General features: G+C 35.6%; 1 protein-coding gene across 2 annotated transcripts in view; it reads left to right on the forward strand.

Annotated features, from left to right (window-relative positions):
• The window catches only part of LOC119641681 (serine-rich adhesin for platelets), a 234,193-nt gene that overhangs the window by 19,812 nt on the left and 197,960 nt on the right, over window positions 1-16,421 (forward strand). For both annotated transcript variants that reach the window (XM_038040462.1, XM_038040463.1), the window contains exons 3-5: window positions 4,637-4,834; window positions 5,602-9,531; window positions 10,990-12,530. In XM_038040462.1, the coding sequence (XP_037896390.1) occupies window positions 4,682-4,834; window positions 5,602-9,531; window positions 10,990-12,530 (5,624 nt within the window). In that variant the 5' untranslated portion in view covers window positions 4,637-4,681. The remainder of the gene's footprint in view (window positions 1-4,636; window positions 4,835-5,601; window positions 9,532-10,989; window positions 12,531-16,421) is intronic.

A 16,421-nucleotide genomic window follows, 5' to 3' on the forward strand; every position in this document is an offset into this window, starting at 1 on the left:
GTCTACCGTAGATATCGTATACCACTTCGTTTAATGTAGTTGTTTATGTAACGACTGTTCAAAATAAGTCTTTATATGGTAAGTGGCCGTAAAAGTAGTCCAATCACAATCATATTTAGTAGCGTCCGTCTTTGGGATAAAAAACGCCAGTGTACCAAATTTCATCAAAATATCTCGAAAATTTCGGTCTATTGGTTGAATACACGAAAACAAGAAAGAGCGTCGTTCACGCTCTGAATCGATCGGAATAATAAGAGGCTGGTTTATCTCAAGTCCTTCTACATGTTGTATACATCCTTACAAAATTAGTATATGCTTGTAGCACATGCAGTGTAGAGAATAAAAATATGGTTGCATCAATTTATTAACTTGAAGAATAAAACATTTAATAATTATATGAATAATTGAAATCCATTTTTTCTTTCCTCCTGATTTGTTGGTTGTGGCTCCGCAATCACAGTGAAGTGATATTAATTTATTCAATTCGCTAACCTTCCGGATTTTCGTTAAGATTTAATAATTATAAACAATTCTTCGGGTAGTTTATTGCCAAAAGTGATTTTAATGCAAAACACAAATGGTGCAGATTTAGCCAAGTAAATCCCAAAGACGGGGAGCTTTACAAGTCCATTCGCAATAACCGTTGTTCCGTTTTGTCTATGGCCTAAACGATCTAAAGCAAAATCCCAATTTGCTGTATTTCTTCTTGTAATCTGATATTTTTAGCAATTGTCCTCTGGCAGTGATGACCTCAGTTCTGATCATTTTCCACTGATTATCAACTTCAAAATGATTGCTTACAACCTCCCATTAAAATTTTATGTGATTAGACGTGAAACTGATTTTTATAAACTTTTAGAGACTGGATCGAAAAGAATTTTTAGTCTCATTGGAGCTTTGTAAAGCTTTACCATAGTAGACGATTTCACAAATTTAAGTCAATAGTAACAACATAATTTGATATCTGCTCCCAGAAACCTTTATGGGCTCAGACATTATAAACAATTATGTTAGTTTTGAAGTAAGGCTAGTGATCAGAGGTACGGGAAGATCGAGAAAACAACGGCAAAATAGCAAGAGTCCTATAGACAAACGAAAATTCTACACAGAACCTGCGATTTCACCCAGCTGAAGTTAGGAATACATAAATTAATAACCTCATTGTCCACAAGAGTAGCCGACTAGGTAAAAACCGCGAGTAGCAACTCAGTTTTCGTGGGCTCACATCTTGGTGCGGTACAATTTACTTTGTTCTAAGCTATAATGGGCGTTTAGCCGGACCCGCTAGGCTGCAGCCATCTCTTTATATCATCCCCTTCTACGCTTTTTCGTCTTTCTGGCCGTCACCCCGTTACACGAATAGGAGCTACCAAATAAGCGAATTGTTTATTTCAGATGTGCGCTTGAAAATTGATGGCGCAATGACACAAACGAAAGTGATAATGTTGCTTTTCATCAATAAGGAACTTTTAAGCCTTTACAAACCTTCTGTAACTTCAACTACAAAAAAAAAAAATGCTAAACCACTTCACGTCTCATGGGTTCGTCTACTGGGTATATATCAATTGCTGGAGAAAAAAAAATGTTTTCAAAACTACTTAAATTTTGTTTGGTAAACAGATATTTTTATGTTAAAGTTGAAAATGATAGATTAAGCATATATAAAATTCGCTTTGGGATCGAAGTGCTTTAAGTGTTTTTTTTTTTAAGTGCTTTTTATATCATTTTCACTTTAGATTTTCCGATCGCTGAGAATAACTGAGACATAGACAAATTGGACAGCCATCCATTTTCTTTACTAGTGCTTTAAGACTTTTTTGATAGAATTTATTCTCCGGCTAAATTTATAATAATAATAATAATAATAATAATATAACCACGTTAAATAAAAATTCTTGTACTTAACTATTTTTGAATGGTAATAATAGCTCTATCAATAACTATGCAAAATATCTTGGCTTACGTATTGGACATGTATGAGCTAGACGCTAGAAACTTGATTTGAAAACTAAAAGAATCTATTGGTTAACTCGTTTAGAATCTCAACTTAATCTAATAAATAAATGCATCTTATGCAGCGTTATCCTCCATTTTATCACGGTTTATGACATAAAATTATGAGGACAAGTCAATAATTCCAGTATTGAAATACTTTAAATATATCAATCGAAAACTTTTAATCTTATTTTTAATGCTCCGTTGCTAACAAGAAAACTACTCATGATGATCTGGACTTTCCGTATGTTGAAAGTTTAACTTAAAATATCTTTTCAAAAATAGCACATGTTAACCCAATGATGCATTACAATATGATAATTAAAACGAATCCTTTGTTTTAAAGAAATTACTCCGCGCATAGATAAAACCAATGCCGTTATCTCTAGGTTTGAATCTTCGCAGAGTCACTATCAATTAAACAGAAAACGTCGTTACTTAACTAGAACTACTGCAGTTAATGATTTAGTATAGATATATTCGGTGAAAGAAAAAGTTGTGTCGTGTTCCTCAATAGATGGTTTTGGATTCGTCTGACTTCGGTAACATTAACGTAACCGAGCAATGTCATATTTTAGCACGTATGAAAGGTGAAATCTACAGGTAATTGGAGAAAGAAAATCACTTTGTTTACGTGATCGTATAGAAATCCCAGAAGTTTTACATTAATCGCCTAATGATTTTACCAGAAATATGACAAAAGACTAGCAATTAAATCCCGAAAACAATGAAAAAAGAAACCAAGTCGTAATTCTTTGTTCATTTGTCTTTCACTTCCACATAATCTTCTGGTCTTATGTTGGCTGCTCTTATACGAAATTGCAAGGGAGCAAGTAAGAAAGTTATGTTGGTCGTGGCGATAGTTTTTGATACCGTCTTGCAAATTATGTTCTAATTATAGACTATTTCTGCGATTACGAGAAAAATTTATACAAAGTTTTAGATCATTTTTTACTTATAGCATGTTCGATTATTTAATGTTGCGTACTAAAGGGTTAAATATATTTAGTAAATCTATAAATCAAGTTTAAGACCAATATTTATTATGGACTTTAAATTGCGTTCTTCGTCGTGGTTTTGGGTAAATGAAATCTATTCTCCACTTGAACAACACGGTTTACTTAAGAAGTCTCAATTTTCGCTTTTGGTTGACAAAAAAAAAAACTTCGCCACAACACCTGCTTGGATTATATTTTTTAAGGTATTAATTTCTAAAAAGCTTCTTTTTTCCACGTGACTGTCGCGCCTGCTTGCTTCGCTGTAGACTGGTTCTGTCGTATTAGAGTGCAGTAGCCTTTCCTTTCATCAAGTGCAGCCACTTTTTTTTTTTAATCCCATTGAAGCAGTCTGGTTATTTACTCTTCAAATTCCCCCATATCCACACTATCATCTTTCCAGTATAAAATCTTGCGGCACTAATCTCCATAACCTTATGTGACATTAATTATGCATTTCACACTATTTGAAATGGTTTACCTTGCTTCATCATAATGTTTTTTGAGTAATTCATCCATTTTTCATTACCAGGACTGATTTGATGAGCTCGGTCAATCAAATTTTTCATCAACAATTTATGCTGCTGCCATATATCGAACTTGTGTATTTGTCTAGCCTTATGCAATCGCGGTAAAGCTATCCTCTGATCGACATTTTATTTTTCCAATGCAATGACTGCATATTTATCAATGTTCTTCAATATTTTCTGAAATTTTATTCTCTTTCTCAATAGTTGGTCGCAATATATGCATCAACATCAACATCAACATCAAAATATGCAAAACAAAGGCGAGGAAATCATCTAAATTCTATTGAATTTTATCAACTCGACTTTATATAGCATAAATCTTGGCTAGGCTTGCCAAGCTAGCGTTTTCGACATTTTCGCTGTGGATTTGAAATATATAACGATTTTTTTTCAGATTGACAACGTAAAAAACTATCTATGTGATAATTATTTCTTTCTAAATCCGTATGAGTATATCGTAATTTGAAATATGAGACCACATGCCGTCTGTATCGACAACCGTCTCTCCGTACTGTTTCGGCAAATCGTTAAATAACAACCAGAGTACTAACATTTAATTATTTCGCTGCGCTTTTAAGTTTTACAGGAGAAATTTTTAATGAGCTTTTGTTAATTTTTTTCTCTCTTTTGGAAGAATTATATTACAAAGGAAGGACGGAGAGATTTTAAGCTAAATTGTACATATGTACCAATTTTCAATAGTATTTTTACTCTTGCCGAAAAACTTTTTGCGGATATCATAAGGAGGAAACATTTCATAATCTGTTCAAATATGCACTGGATTGAAAACTTTTCTTAAGAGAGCCCAAAACAAGCTGTTAAGATGCCCTTTGCATTTCAAAAGTACGAAAAAAAAACTTTTCCAAATTTTTCTTTTAATTGAAGAACAAGCGAAACGTAAAGCAAACATGAAATGTATATAAAGCGATATTAATACATCTCTCTTAGCGGTTCTTACAAAAAACGTTACATTTTTCCATATTTAATTTAAATCACAATTTAGAGAACTAGAATGAAATACTTTATTGATTCATTTATATAATATGAATTCAGAAAAATTTATTAAACGAAATTTATTTGTTTTGTCTGAATTTTAATTGTTTCACTCACTTATAGCCGCAATAACCTTTGATCGAAGGGCAAAGAATATTTCCATGGGATATGTCTAACGAAAAATATATGGATCTACGATATACTGGCGTTGGTAGCGCCGAGGGATCTAATAAAAGTGCAAAACGCCCAATACGACCAAAACTATTGAAATTAAGCGATGTGACGATACCACATCGAAGCCGAAAAAAAACCAAAACAAAGGTAATTGAACTCACAATAGCTAAATTATAGAAAGTCAAGGTTTTTTCTTATTCAAAACGATTTGGATCGAACGTCCATTCACAGAACTCCTTATTTTGCAAAGTCTTTACGTGAAAATAAAATTGCAATTTTCAAAATTCGTCGACAAAAATCAATCGAAATCATTTTGACAATAAAGAAAAAAGTTTTCGTAAATTTTGACCATGACCTTTCAGGTTTTAGGTACGGTCCTATATCAAGACCACCGTCAAAGGTCTAATTTTAAATGAAAAGAAGGTATAATTTTTGGCATTTTACCGCGAAAATAGATGAGCAGCTGCATTAGAAAAAATGGCGGTTGGGCTGTATACTATTCAGCCTGCCCAACTATAACGTGTTCACTAGTTACAGTAACATATTACACAAATAAAGACAACTTTGTTGACTTTAAGTCAGAGGGAACGTAGGCTAATTGTGTTGCGCATTAATTGCAACGTTTGAATTAACGTGAAAGCGCCAAAAAATAAACCTATATACCTAGTACATGTGTACGCAATTTCATTTAGTCTTAAGCGTTAGGCCTTGAAATTTTATGTTTTTTAAAACATTCAAAGCAGTTGGAGACTCTGTTAGGCTAGGACCGAATGCATGGACGGCTGTTCCTTTCTATGCTTTCGCACTTAATGAGTTTCCTTTATATTTATTTTTAAATTTTTAAAACAATCTATATCGGCAACTATACGGCTAACAGCTTGCGCTCTGTATATTTTTCATTTTCTCTTATTTAGACGAAAGATCGTTCCTTGTCCTCGGTTCGTGATCGTATATATGATGATCCCGCTTACACCGATGATATTAGCCATTTGGCTAATCCAATGAGGCGTAGCAGTTTTGCTTCGACAAATTTAATAAATGAAGCTACCAGCGGCGTTGGTGGTGGTAGCAGTTCTTTGGGTAAACGTAGCAAGCTTACTAAAGAGTTTTTGAAGATCGCTCAAGAGGATTTGGGGCGGCTCGTGTTCAGCAGTTCTGATGATGACTTACAACCAGTAGCTGCAGTTAGGAGTTCGGACAGGGGACGAAGTTTGGAGCGTGGTAGAATGAAAAAGGAGTCCACTAAAGAGCATAAATCGAGCCGTTCTGAGAAACTTACTACAAAACGTAATTTAAGTTTGGATAATAAACTACATGATTCGCAGCATAGTGAAAATGTGGATGAGTTGATATCCGAAAATCCGGCTCCTTCGAGTTTAACGCGACACAACTTAAGTAAACAGCGCACTGATGATAGTTGTAACGGTAGTCGGCAAAGACCTCAAGAATCTCTACCGGATCAAGACGATCTGTTTTCAACGCGTAGCTCTAAGGGAAAAGATTCTGCAACGACAGCGGAACGCGACACATCAACTGCTGCTTCTGTCAGCAGTGTGAATACTTCGAGCACTACTAAAATGCAAATGGGCCGCCGTTTTTTGAAAGGTGAAATTGGTATAAAAAGTTTTAATTATTATTTACTTAAAGAGGGTCTAAAAAGCTCAAAAAAGTTTGTGGAGAAACAGCGTAACAACCTACAAATGAATGCGACGAATGGCGGTGCCAACAACTTAAACATAACAACAGTGAGTACCAGTCCCACTAATGTTGTCACTAGTTCCATATCTACTCTAAACAACAAAAATAAATTGCAAACTCGGAGTGAGGAGAATATTTACGAAGAAATATTTTTTAAAGATGCCCCCTTGAGCGATGACGATGAAAATCAAAACCTCCCAAATAGCCAACAAACAATTAACCCAAACTTATTGCAAACCCCCTCTGATACAGTGTCACACAGTGGTAATTTAATAAATGATTCGATAGTGTACGCTGACTGTGAGTTATGTATGCAACAGTGTAATAGACAAGAGTGTGATTATTGCTACAGAGCAGAGAGGGCAAATAATGCCGGAAACTCAAGCAGCCAACTACAATTTCAACAACAAACATTTAATTTAAGTTCTTTGAAAGCCAATCAGGTCGGCAATAATTATCAAAGCCAAACATCCATGATTATTAATAACAGCAGCGCAATTAGATCAACGGCTAACGAAACCCACGTAACCACAGCTCCCATCTTAGAATTTCAGTCTTACAACCCCAATAATCCGGGTGTGTATAAAATTGAAACTACACCGGTAGCTATTACCGGTGATTATAATCCGATTTTGCAATTTCAACAGCAGCCATCGTCTAATATCAGCGCACAGCACTATCAAAATCAATACTCGACTTCAAATAACAGCACTGCGACAACAACACCTAGCGAAAATCAACAGCAACATCGGCAGAAGCATCACCAGCATCATCTACAGCAACAACAACAATTTTATACCATAAACCACCAACAGCAGCAGAATACTTATGGTACACCTGTCAACACCACGTTTTGGTCACAAAACGGTCAAGTAAGACAGCGAAATAATCATCAAACTTCATCGTATAATTTGAACAACCTGAGTTCTGTTGGGGGCCATTTGTCTATGCAACGTATGAATACCAAATCTAGTTCCTCTAGTGATTCCTTGCAGTATTATCATCAGCAGCAGCAGCAACAGCAACAAAAATTTAATACTTTAACACAACTAGACGTCAATCATTATGCAGCTAGCCGTGGGGAAGTGTCAACAGCTTCTACACCCTACCTTTACACACAACCCATGTATCCGTTAATGTATGCCGCTAGTGGACGTTTGGGCGGTTCTCAGATATTGTTGGACACGAACAGCTCGGCAGCGTACGATGCTCCAACCGGTATTTATAAGACAGATTCGCGGGCCTCCATATTAAGTGAATATTCATTGTCACGCAGTTCTGATACCTATTATGCTAGTCAGAGGTATGGAGGGGCTGGTTTAACTCGTCACTTCCCACACACTCAAATGACTAACACTCACTTTGGAGATTCTCTTCTATCTTCGTATGCAACTTCAGCTCAAAGGCGATATTTTGGTAGTGCTGAGAGTTGTCGCTTTGCTTTCGACTGTCGCCGTTGCAGTTTTGAAAATGTACCAGTAAGCACAAATACCTCCACTGTACGCAACGGTAAATGTCCTTATTCAGAGAACTGTCATTTTGATTGTCGAAATTGCGACTGTTCCTCAAATTATTTCTCTTCTGACTTTGATGAGTTATATAGCGGTGGTGGTATACCTCGAAAAACGGCTAAAGGTACTTTGCCGTCCACAGGAGGTCAGCCCCCGCCAGCTTTAGACGACTACGAAGAGAATGCGGCTAACGAACGTAAGCAATCTTTAAAACAAAATAAATATGCTCAAGACTTCTTTAAACATGTCAGCGATGTGAAGCGCAGTATTTATCAAGCAGAAATGCAAAGAGCGGGGGTCATGGAACCGGGCAATTCAAAGAAACTATGTGGGAAAGAGAAGAACGAATCAGAAAAAGAAGAATGTGGCAGCATGACAACCTTGCCTCTAATCAAAGAGCGCTCCCGAAAGCCCACGCCAGCTCCTAGAAATAGTTTACATCAGAATCAAACAACAGCTGGTCAATTGACACCACATCCTCTGACAAGACGTTTACATCAACAAAAAAACGAAGCTATAGAAGAAAACAAGCCGGAATACTCTTCGTTGGACCGTTTGGTTATTAAACATACTGGAACTATTCCCAAAATGTCAGTAAACGACCAAAAACAAAGCCCGCAGCATGCTTCGCAGACATATGGCAAATCTAACGAACGATTCCAACACAGCGTGGACCCAGTAGATAGTAAGCTACATGGCTCGTCCGTTGCTTCTTTGTCAAATAAAAGACATGGAAGCTCCTTGAAAACTTCTACTAGCTTGAATGCAGCGCTGCCTTTAAAACGACGAGATATACCCGCACCACCTCCACCATCTCCAGCAACTTATGCTGACTTGCAAGAATTGCGGTACAGTCTGAAGCAGCAGCAACAACGCTGTCAAATCACACCAAATAGTAACAACACAAGCGAAGACGCAGACCGAAAGCTGAAGATTAGAAAATATGGTGCGAGTGACGCCGACCAAGAAAGCGAACAAGCTCTACATAATGAAAAAAATATAAAAGAAAAGGACATAATAACAGAAAATCTTGTAGCGTGTTCAACATCGCCCCTGCGCCCACTTTCGACAACAGAACAATTGCACACATTGCATACAACAATAACAATGACACCAACTGAGGATTACCTAACAATAACTGAGGCCTCTGTTTCTTTGCCAACGGAAAGCGCCAACAAAAGCAGCTTTGATGTAGTTAGTTGTGGAACAACTTCAACTGATATGGCCACCGCTGCGACTAGTGTCTCAAGGGATATGCAAGTAATTGTTAGCGAACAACAGGCTAACGATGATGAGTCAACTTTCAATGTCGACATTATTACCAGCAATAGCATCGTTATCCCTATACAAAGTGAGGCTGCAGTTAACAACGCTATACAGGCAGCCACTGTATCTTCTCTCCCTTTTGCGTCTATTTCCGCTTCATCAGCTACAGCGACGACTTTCGATTCCCAGCAACGTGATCAAAACGATGACGATGACGTTTTCTATGATGCGCGTAGTGAAGACTCCAATTGTACGGCAGCCAGTTATAGTGCAGCATCCAATAAACAACAATCTCACCATTTTCTCATAGACTTGGAAGCTAAACGACAAACGCAACCCCACCCCACCCCACTGTTAGCTCATCAACAGGTAAGAATATTATAAACCAGCATGAAGGCTTTAGTGCGCGTATGCAATCATGTACGTTATTTAATTTTTTTTAATGTCAGAAGCAGTTGGGGGGAAACGAATAACTTTAAAAGATACTTTTCTTTCCGCAATCATTTTAATAAAATAAAAAATAAAAGATGTGAAAAAGAGAGGAAGCGGAAGAATTTCAAAGTATGTACAGAATAGTGAGAATAGTTGTCAAAGTTTTGTTACAAGCACGTCCTGACGTCGGATATATAAGCACGCATCTCTAAATACATCACATTGAATTATGTATGAACGTGTTTACGTAACGCACATCTTTTTCTTTTTTTGCCCTTCTTTTTATCTTTCCAAACTTTCGTGCGATAATATTAAGTTATACATACTATTAGCAATATTATTTTAAATCATCTTTCACTGAAAGCAATGAACTAATTGAACCCAAACATATTTATGGAAGACATTTTTGTATTTGAATGTTTTTTCTATGCTTGACATGAATTATGAACAGAACCAACCACATCGTCAAACGTTATTTAAATGACCCGTCAATATCTTTCAAGAACTTAAGGTCTTTAATTAGCTAAGTCCTTAATTGATTTACTACATTCGACATACTGCATATTGCGGTACTTTAAGGATTATTTGAACAAGGCAATAATGGTAAAGCATTAGCTGCAAAAATGTGTAGTGTGTAGCGCGGCGAAGACTTGGTAAGCGATTATGTAATTAGAAATTGATTTGCCAAATTCCCTTCTGGAGATATCTCTTTCGCGCCATTATTGGTCGGTCGTTGTAATGATACCCTTCAAGTACATCTTGGGAGATTTTCAAATACATTCGTTAGTAGGATGTTAGAAATACATGGTTAATACCAAGACTTTTTTATATTAGTTTCAATTTCAATTTTAACACAACGAATGACTGTTTAGTGTCGCTTTTGGGATTTGCAAGATTATCGAACCTTACGTTTTCGAAAATGAAAGTGGAAATTTTTCTGTTTCTCTCTCTGCACATCTCTCTATGTATTACTCTGTTGATCGCTCTTTGCTTCTGCCTTAGATTCTCTCTCGTTTGTTGCTGGTACTTTCGGAGGGTTGATCGTAGAAATCGGTGCTCGATCTCCATCGAAACGTTCTCATCACTAGAAAATTGAAACAGTTTCAAATAAAAAGTATCATTAATATATTCGCATTCGCGTTCGTATATACCTACATTAAATATATTGAAGTTAGTAACTGTCTTAGAAAACGCCTGCATATGACAAAATTTCTATATGTTTGTTTAAGTTTAGTGCAAGATGTTAAAGAATAGCAGTAACACCAATTCTTAATTCTTAGTTGCTTCGTATGAATACTTTACAAATTTTTATTACAAATTTAAGTTAATTTTTTTTTTTTGCATTTTAATGTTATTAAATATTTGTTCTTCTATATATACAATGTTCCGTTATAGGAAATGAAACAACAAAACCTCGAAGCAAAGGAAATGCTTGAAGAGCGACAAAAACAGGAGCAACAATCTAATGAAAACTGTTCAATTCAAAATAAAATAAACGAACAAAAAAAAGAGAAAACTATGCAAAATCATGTGGAAAATATTAATAACCTTAACGATAATAACAACAAACACAACGATAACGACAATAAGGAAAATGCAACAGCCTGTAGTGATGTAGATAACAACCATGACCAAAGTGACAACAACGATGTTGACGATAATGGTGAAAACGGCGCTGGAGAAGTAATATCAACAGAAAAGGACAATGCCATAAACGCAATTGTTACAACAGCCACAGCGATATTAACATCAACAACAACAACGATAACAACACAATTAGTCAAGGTTAACAGTATATCTGAATATGAAAAAACAAGAAAACAAACGAAATGTATAGGAAAAGAATCTAGTAATGCAATCGTTAAGCACATAACATCACGCGGTGGTAAAGATAGAAATGCAGAGAAACCTGAAAAAAGGTCTAAACACAATCGAAAAGAACCAGAAAAGGAAGTAAAAACAAAACTGACAATGAACCTGGACGACGAAAAGACCAAAACACATACGTCGACCACAACAATAAGAGAAACATCAACAACCACAGCAACAGCAACAACAGCATCAACGTCTAAATACACAACAGCAGCAGTGACAATGAAAAAGCAACGAACGCAACGTCGCTCGCCCAACTCATGTCAAGGCAAATCACTAGCACCAACACTAAGTTGCGATACATGTTGCCAAGAGGAGTATAAACCAGAATTGTTATTACAGCAGCATCTGCAGCAGCATGAGAAAGATCATACGCAACACTCGTCGACGCAGACATTGAAGCCACCGACTTTGCATATAGGTAAGGCTGGTCAACCAACTCGTCTTTGTGCTAGACGTAAAGCGAATAGTAAAGAAAGAGCGAGCAAAACAAAACACGAAATCAAAACCAAAATTATATACAGCAGCGAAAAACCAGAAAGCATCGTTACTAACAATAACAGAGAAACCGGATTTATAACAAAAACCACTACAGCAACAGCAAGCTTAAGTGAGGCATGCGCTAAAAATATAAAATCCACAAATGTTGCTGACACCAAAGAAAGAACGCATAAAAGGAAAGAGAGAAAATCCGAAAAATCAAAAACAAACGAAAATCGTTTAGTTGCCGATAACGTAGAAGTTGAAAAAACTGAAAATGAAATAAAAAAAGATGCAAAGCACATTGAAAATGTTGAACAGCATGCTGAAGACGTTGTTTCCGGAGTGATAGTGGATGCTATTATAAAATTACAACATGAAACGGAGCAAGGAAACGACAAATCTCCATCGACGACTACGGAATCGTTGACGTTGGCAGCCATAAACGCCAACGTAAGCCTGCCTTCGTTACCAACTGACGTCGAGCAGACGAATAGCATCACCACTGCCGATACTATTGAGACCAACTCTACAGCCTTCAGTAACTCTACAACCTTCAGTGTCACAGCACACTCGCTTAGCAGGTATGCGTTCATGTTACTGTGAAATCTACATTTGTTGTTATCTAAATTTACTATTTTTGTGAGAGTGAAGTCAGGCCTACAAAATACTATAAGCATGTTGTGCGGGTACTAGCATACACACACTTGTTGTGAATACACTTGTTAATAATGAATGTAAATGGAAGCGAGTGCGAGTGCGAGCGAGTGTATGTGTATGTGTATGTGTTTGTGGCTATTGTCTATATAAAGTGTACATACAAACAATGAAATAAATGAATCAAAAATTAATATCAATACAAATTTTAAAAAACAAAAATTATTCAATGCGGACAGATTTCATATAAGAGCTTAGTCCCAAAAAGTTTAGTTTAGTTTCACAAGTTTAAATCATTTTTTGTTAATTACAATTTCTATTATCGTCTGTGAAGTAAAAGAAAATTATTATTATTATTACTATTATTGTCTGATGTTCACTTCTCCATACGCAACAAAAGAAAGAAGAATTCTTTAAGGATTACGTTGTGCTCCTTTTGTTTTAAAAAGATTAAGAAGAAGGTATGTATACAATATATACCATAAGGTTGTGTGCGTATTTACGTGTTCTTGCTAAAAACAATATTGTGCAACATGCTGTTAGATTATTTTTACATCTGAAAGATTAATTGATAAGAGTTAATATCGTGCACAACGAAAGAAATCAAACATTAAGGAAACAATGAATTCGTTGACATTGTGTTCTAACATTGCAACGTTCAGTGTCCATCTAATTAATTTTTATGTTCAACAGAGCGTATTGGAGACAATTGCATATTTACCAAGAAACTATGTATCTATTAAGGAAATTAAAAACAAAAAAGGGTTATCTTTCAGGTCACTTATACGATCTGAGTTTCGCTTTAAATCCAAATACAATTCTTTTGAAATTTCAATGAAAGATAGAGAAAATATTTGTTCATTTATATTAATGCTCCTGAGAATGAAATTTTTCATTTTTTTCAAAAGAGTGTTTTCATGAAATCGCTATAAAATGTTTTAAAAAATGTATAAAACTTTAATGCATTGCATCACTTTAAATAAGGGTACAACAAATTTGTGCGGACATATGCAACAACTAGGAAGGTGTTGAGTCAAATTCACCTTTTATTGTACTGACCGAAATAAAATCATTTTTTCCATCAGTTTAAGCTTGCCCGTCAGCTTTATCTGTCTGTCCATGTATTTATGCGTTCAGCGTCTTGTGATAAAATTCGTTACACTGACCCATATAGAAGAAGTCCATTGAAATTGGATTGTTTCGAACGGGGGAATTTTTCCGATCATTTCTCTTTTGAAGCTCCATTTAAAATGTACCGTTACATAGAAAAAATTCATATTTTTTAATATTGCAGAAAATTTACAAATATTTTTTGCATTTTATCCCACAAAAATGTTTTTGCACATACCAAAAAGTTTTTAATATTTTATGATGAAAATTGATGCAAAACAAAACTTTTGAATTACATAGACTTATTTTTCAGACCCGTTCTCATATGAAGGTTCACACGATAAATAAGCAGTTATATGCCAACAGGTCGTTAATTTTGATGTTTTGTGACGATACAGGGGCACGTGTGATGTACGGTATTTAATTGTCGAGCTGTGTTAGAATTGCCGAACGCATAGGGCATAGAAATAAGCCTCGTCGATTTCACAAACTATATAAAAAAATCAGGATTGGAGTTGATTGCATATTCCTAGTGATAATTATGATTTTAAAATATTGTCTCGAAAGACACGCTTAGTGTTAAATGTTTTCTTATCGGTATTGTTAAGTGAAGTATGAAATTGGGCCCAGGGGAATATTTATAATTATCGAAAACATACATATATCTTAGCTATTATTATTACTTTTATATACTATTTATTATTGATATTATTATTTTTTATTGTTATTATTATTATGATTATCATTAACAATTATTACCACGAGAAGGATGCTTTTCCTCGCCCGAGATTGCCCAGAAGAAAGCTTCAGAGACTCCATAGAGCGTATATATTTGTGATCAGCATTAAATTCTGAATTCTGAATTGATTTAACCATGCCTGTCTGTCCGCCGACTGTCCGCCTATGTCCGCTATAAATATACTCGTGACCACTAAATGGAATGTATCGATTTGAAGTTTGGCAAAAACATTGAATGTTCTTTCACGCAGTTTGGTGTCGAATTAGCGAAATCGATCCAAGAACACGCCTACAGTATCGTGTAAACTGAGAACACCTCGGTTTTTCAAAAGTAATAAAAAATTGTTTTTTTGATCGTGATTATACACTACAGCAAATAAATCTGCAAAAGTTTGAACTTGTATTCTCTGGATGGTGCTATAAAATCTGCACGAAAGTGGTGGGAATTCGCTTCGTCCTAACATTGTAGTGTATCAAAATTTTTTTGAATTCCTTTATAACGCGCAAAAGCAAGCTTCAAAAGACCCATTAAATATTTAAATACTTTCAAATTCGGAATGCACTTGAGCACGTCCGCCGGCTCGTCTGTCCGTCCGTCTGTCTGCCTCTAAGTCGATCAAACGACACTTCTACAACAAGCTCCACGCGTATATTCGACAAAAACTGCGAATACATTTGCTTTATGCTCGTCATTCAGATGCACGATGGAAATTTTTACTTTTATTTTGGGAATGGAGAAAAATCAGCCGTGCTCACCCCAAATAAGAGAATACGAAATTTTAGATTTTTTCTTTGTTATTTTTTACACATCTTTAGAATAACCCTGATGGCTACAAAAGATTCAATTGCAGCCGTATATAATTTTCTTACTTATTGTTATTATTATTATGATCATTATTATGACATCTTCTGTCAAAACGCAAATACCGATTGCGGTTAATGTCAACGAACCACGCTGTAGCAATATAACTATTGATTGATTGTGGGACAAGATGGTCTAAGATTTCATTCATCTCCTAACGTAACCAATTTGTTGGGAGAAATGCTCAATGACCCTAAGATATTCAAAATGCCGATGTGAATTAGCCACAAAAATCATGCGATATAGGCGAAGTCATTTACGGGAAAGTTGTTTTTAAATGAAAATGCCATAAACAAATATCTAAGAGAAAACAAGTAAGAGACTTATATTCAGGGGCCAAATCTCGCATACCCACCATTATACTTTTCGCATTCTACTCTCCAAGTTCTTTTATTTCATACCCATCTGGTACTATTAAGAAAAAATAATTGGGCTGCCATTGGACCATTTTTAGCTAGATATACATCTTCATTTGAGGAGTGTACAAAATAGTTTTACACATTCTGTCTTGTTTACGTTATGATAAATAAAAATAAAACCTCAATAAAGTGAAAAATGATGCATTTAATCACTTGTAAGTTTGTGTGGACATGGCTGTTTTTTTTTTCATTTGTGCACGTGAAGAGCAGAGCATTTCGTAAGGTATATGTTGAAAATTTTAGTCTTCAAACTTTTATAGTTTGTAACAAATGAGTAAAAACCCACAACATTTTGTTGGAAAAGACGGAGTTGCGTTCAGTTTATACTTCACTGCAGCCTCATTTTGCCACATTTGCCCCATTTTCAATACCAACCTGCGGGCAAAAACTTCTAATCTTTCTACCAAATTTGAAGTCGATATCTTCATTTTCGCCACCGGAAGAGTGTCATCAACCAACACGGCACAGACATACAGACGGACAGACATGGCTAAATCAACTCAGAATTTCAGATGCAAGCCTTCGTGAATCTTTAACCAGTTCAAGGGAAACTTTTAACAAAGAAAAATATTTTTCGAATAAGTTTTCCTGTCGTTTTAATTTTTTATTAAGACTGGCTGCATCGAGGTAGTATGTATTACTTTGCATGTTGTTATCGTGCTTTTTACTAATAGAGATTTTTATGGAAG

This window comes from Glossina fuscipes, unplaced genomic scaffold (genome assembly GCF_014805625.2).
Source record: "Glossina fuscipes isolate IAEA_lab_2018 unplaced genomic scaffold, Yale_Gfus_2 173, whole genome shotgun sequence".
NCBI lineage: Eukaryota > Metazoa > Arthropoda > Insecta > Diptera > Glossinidae > Glossina > Glossina fuscipes.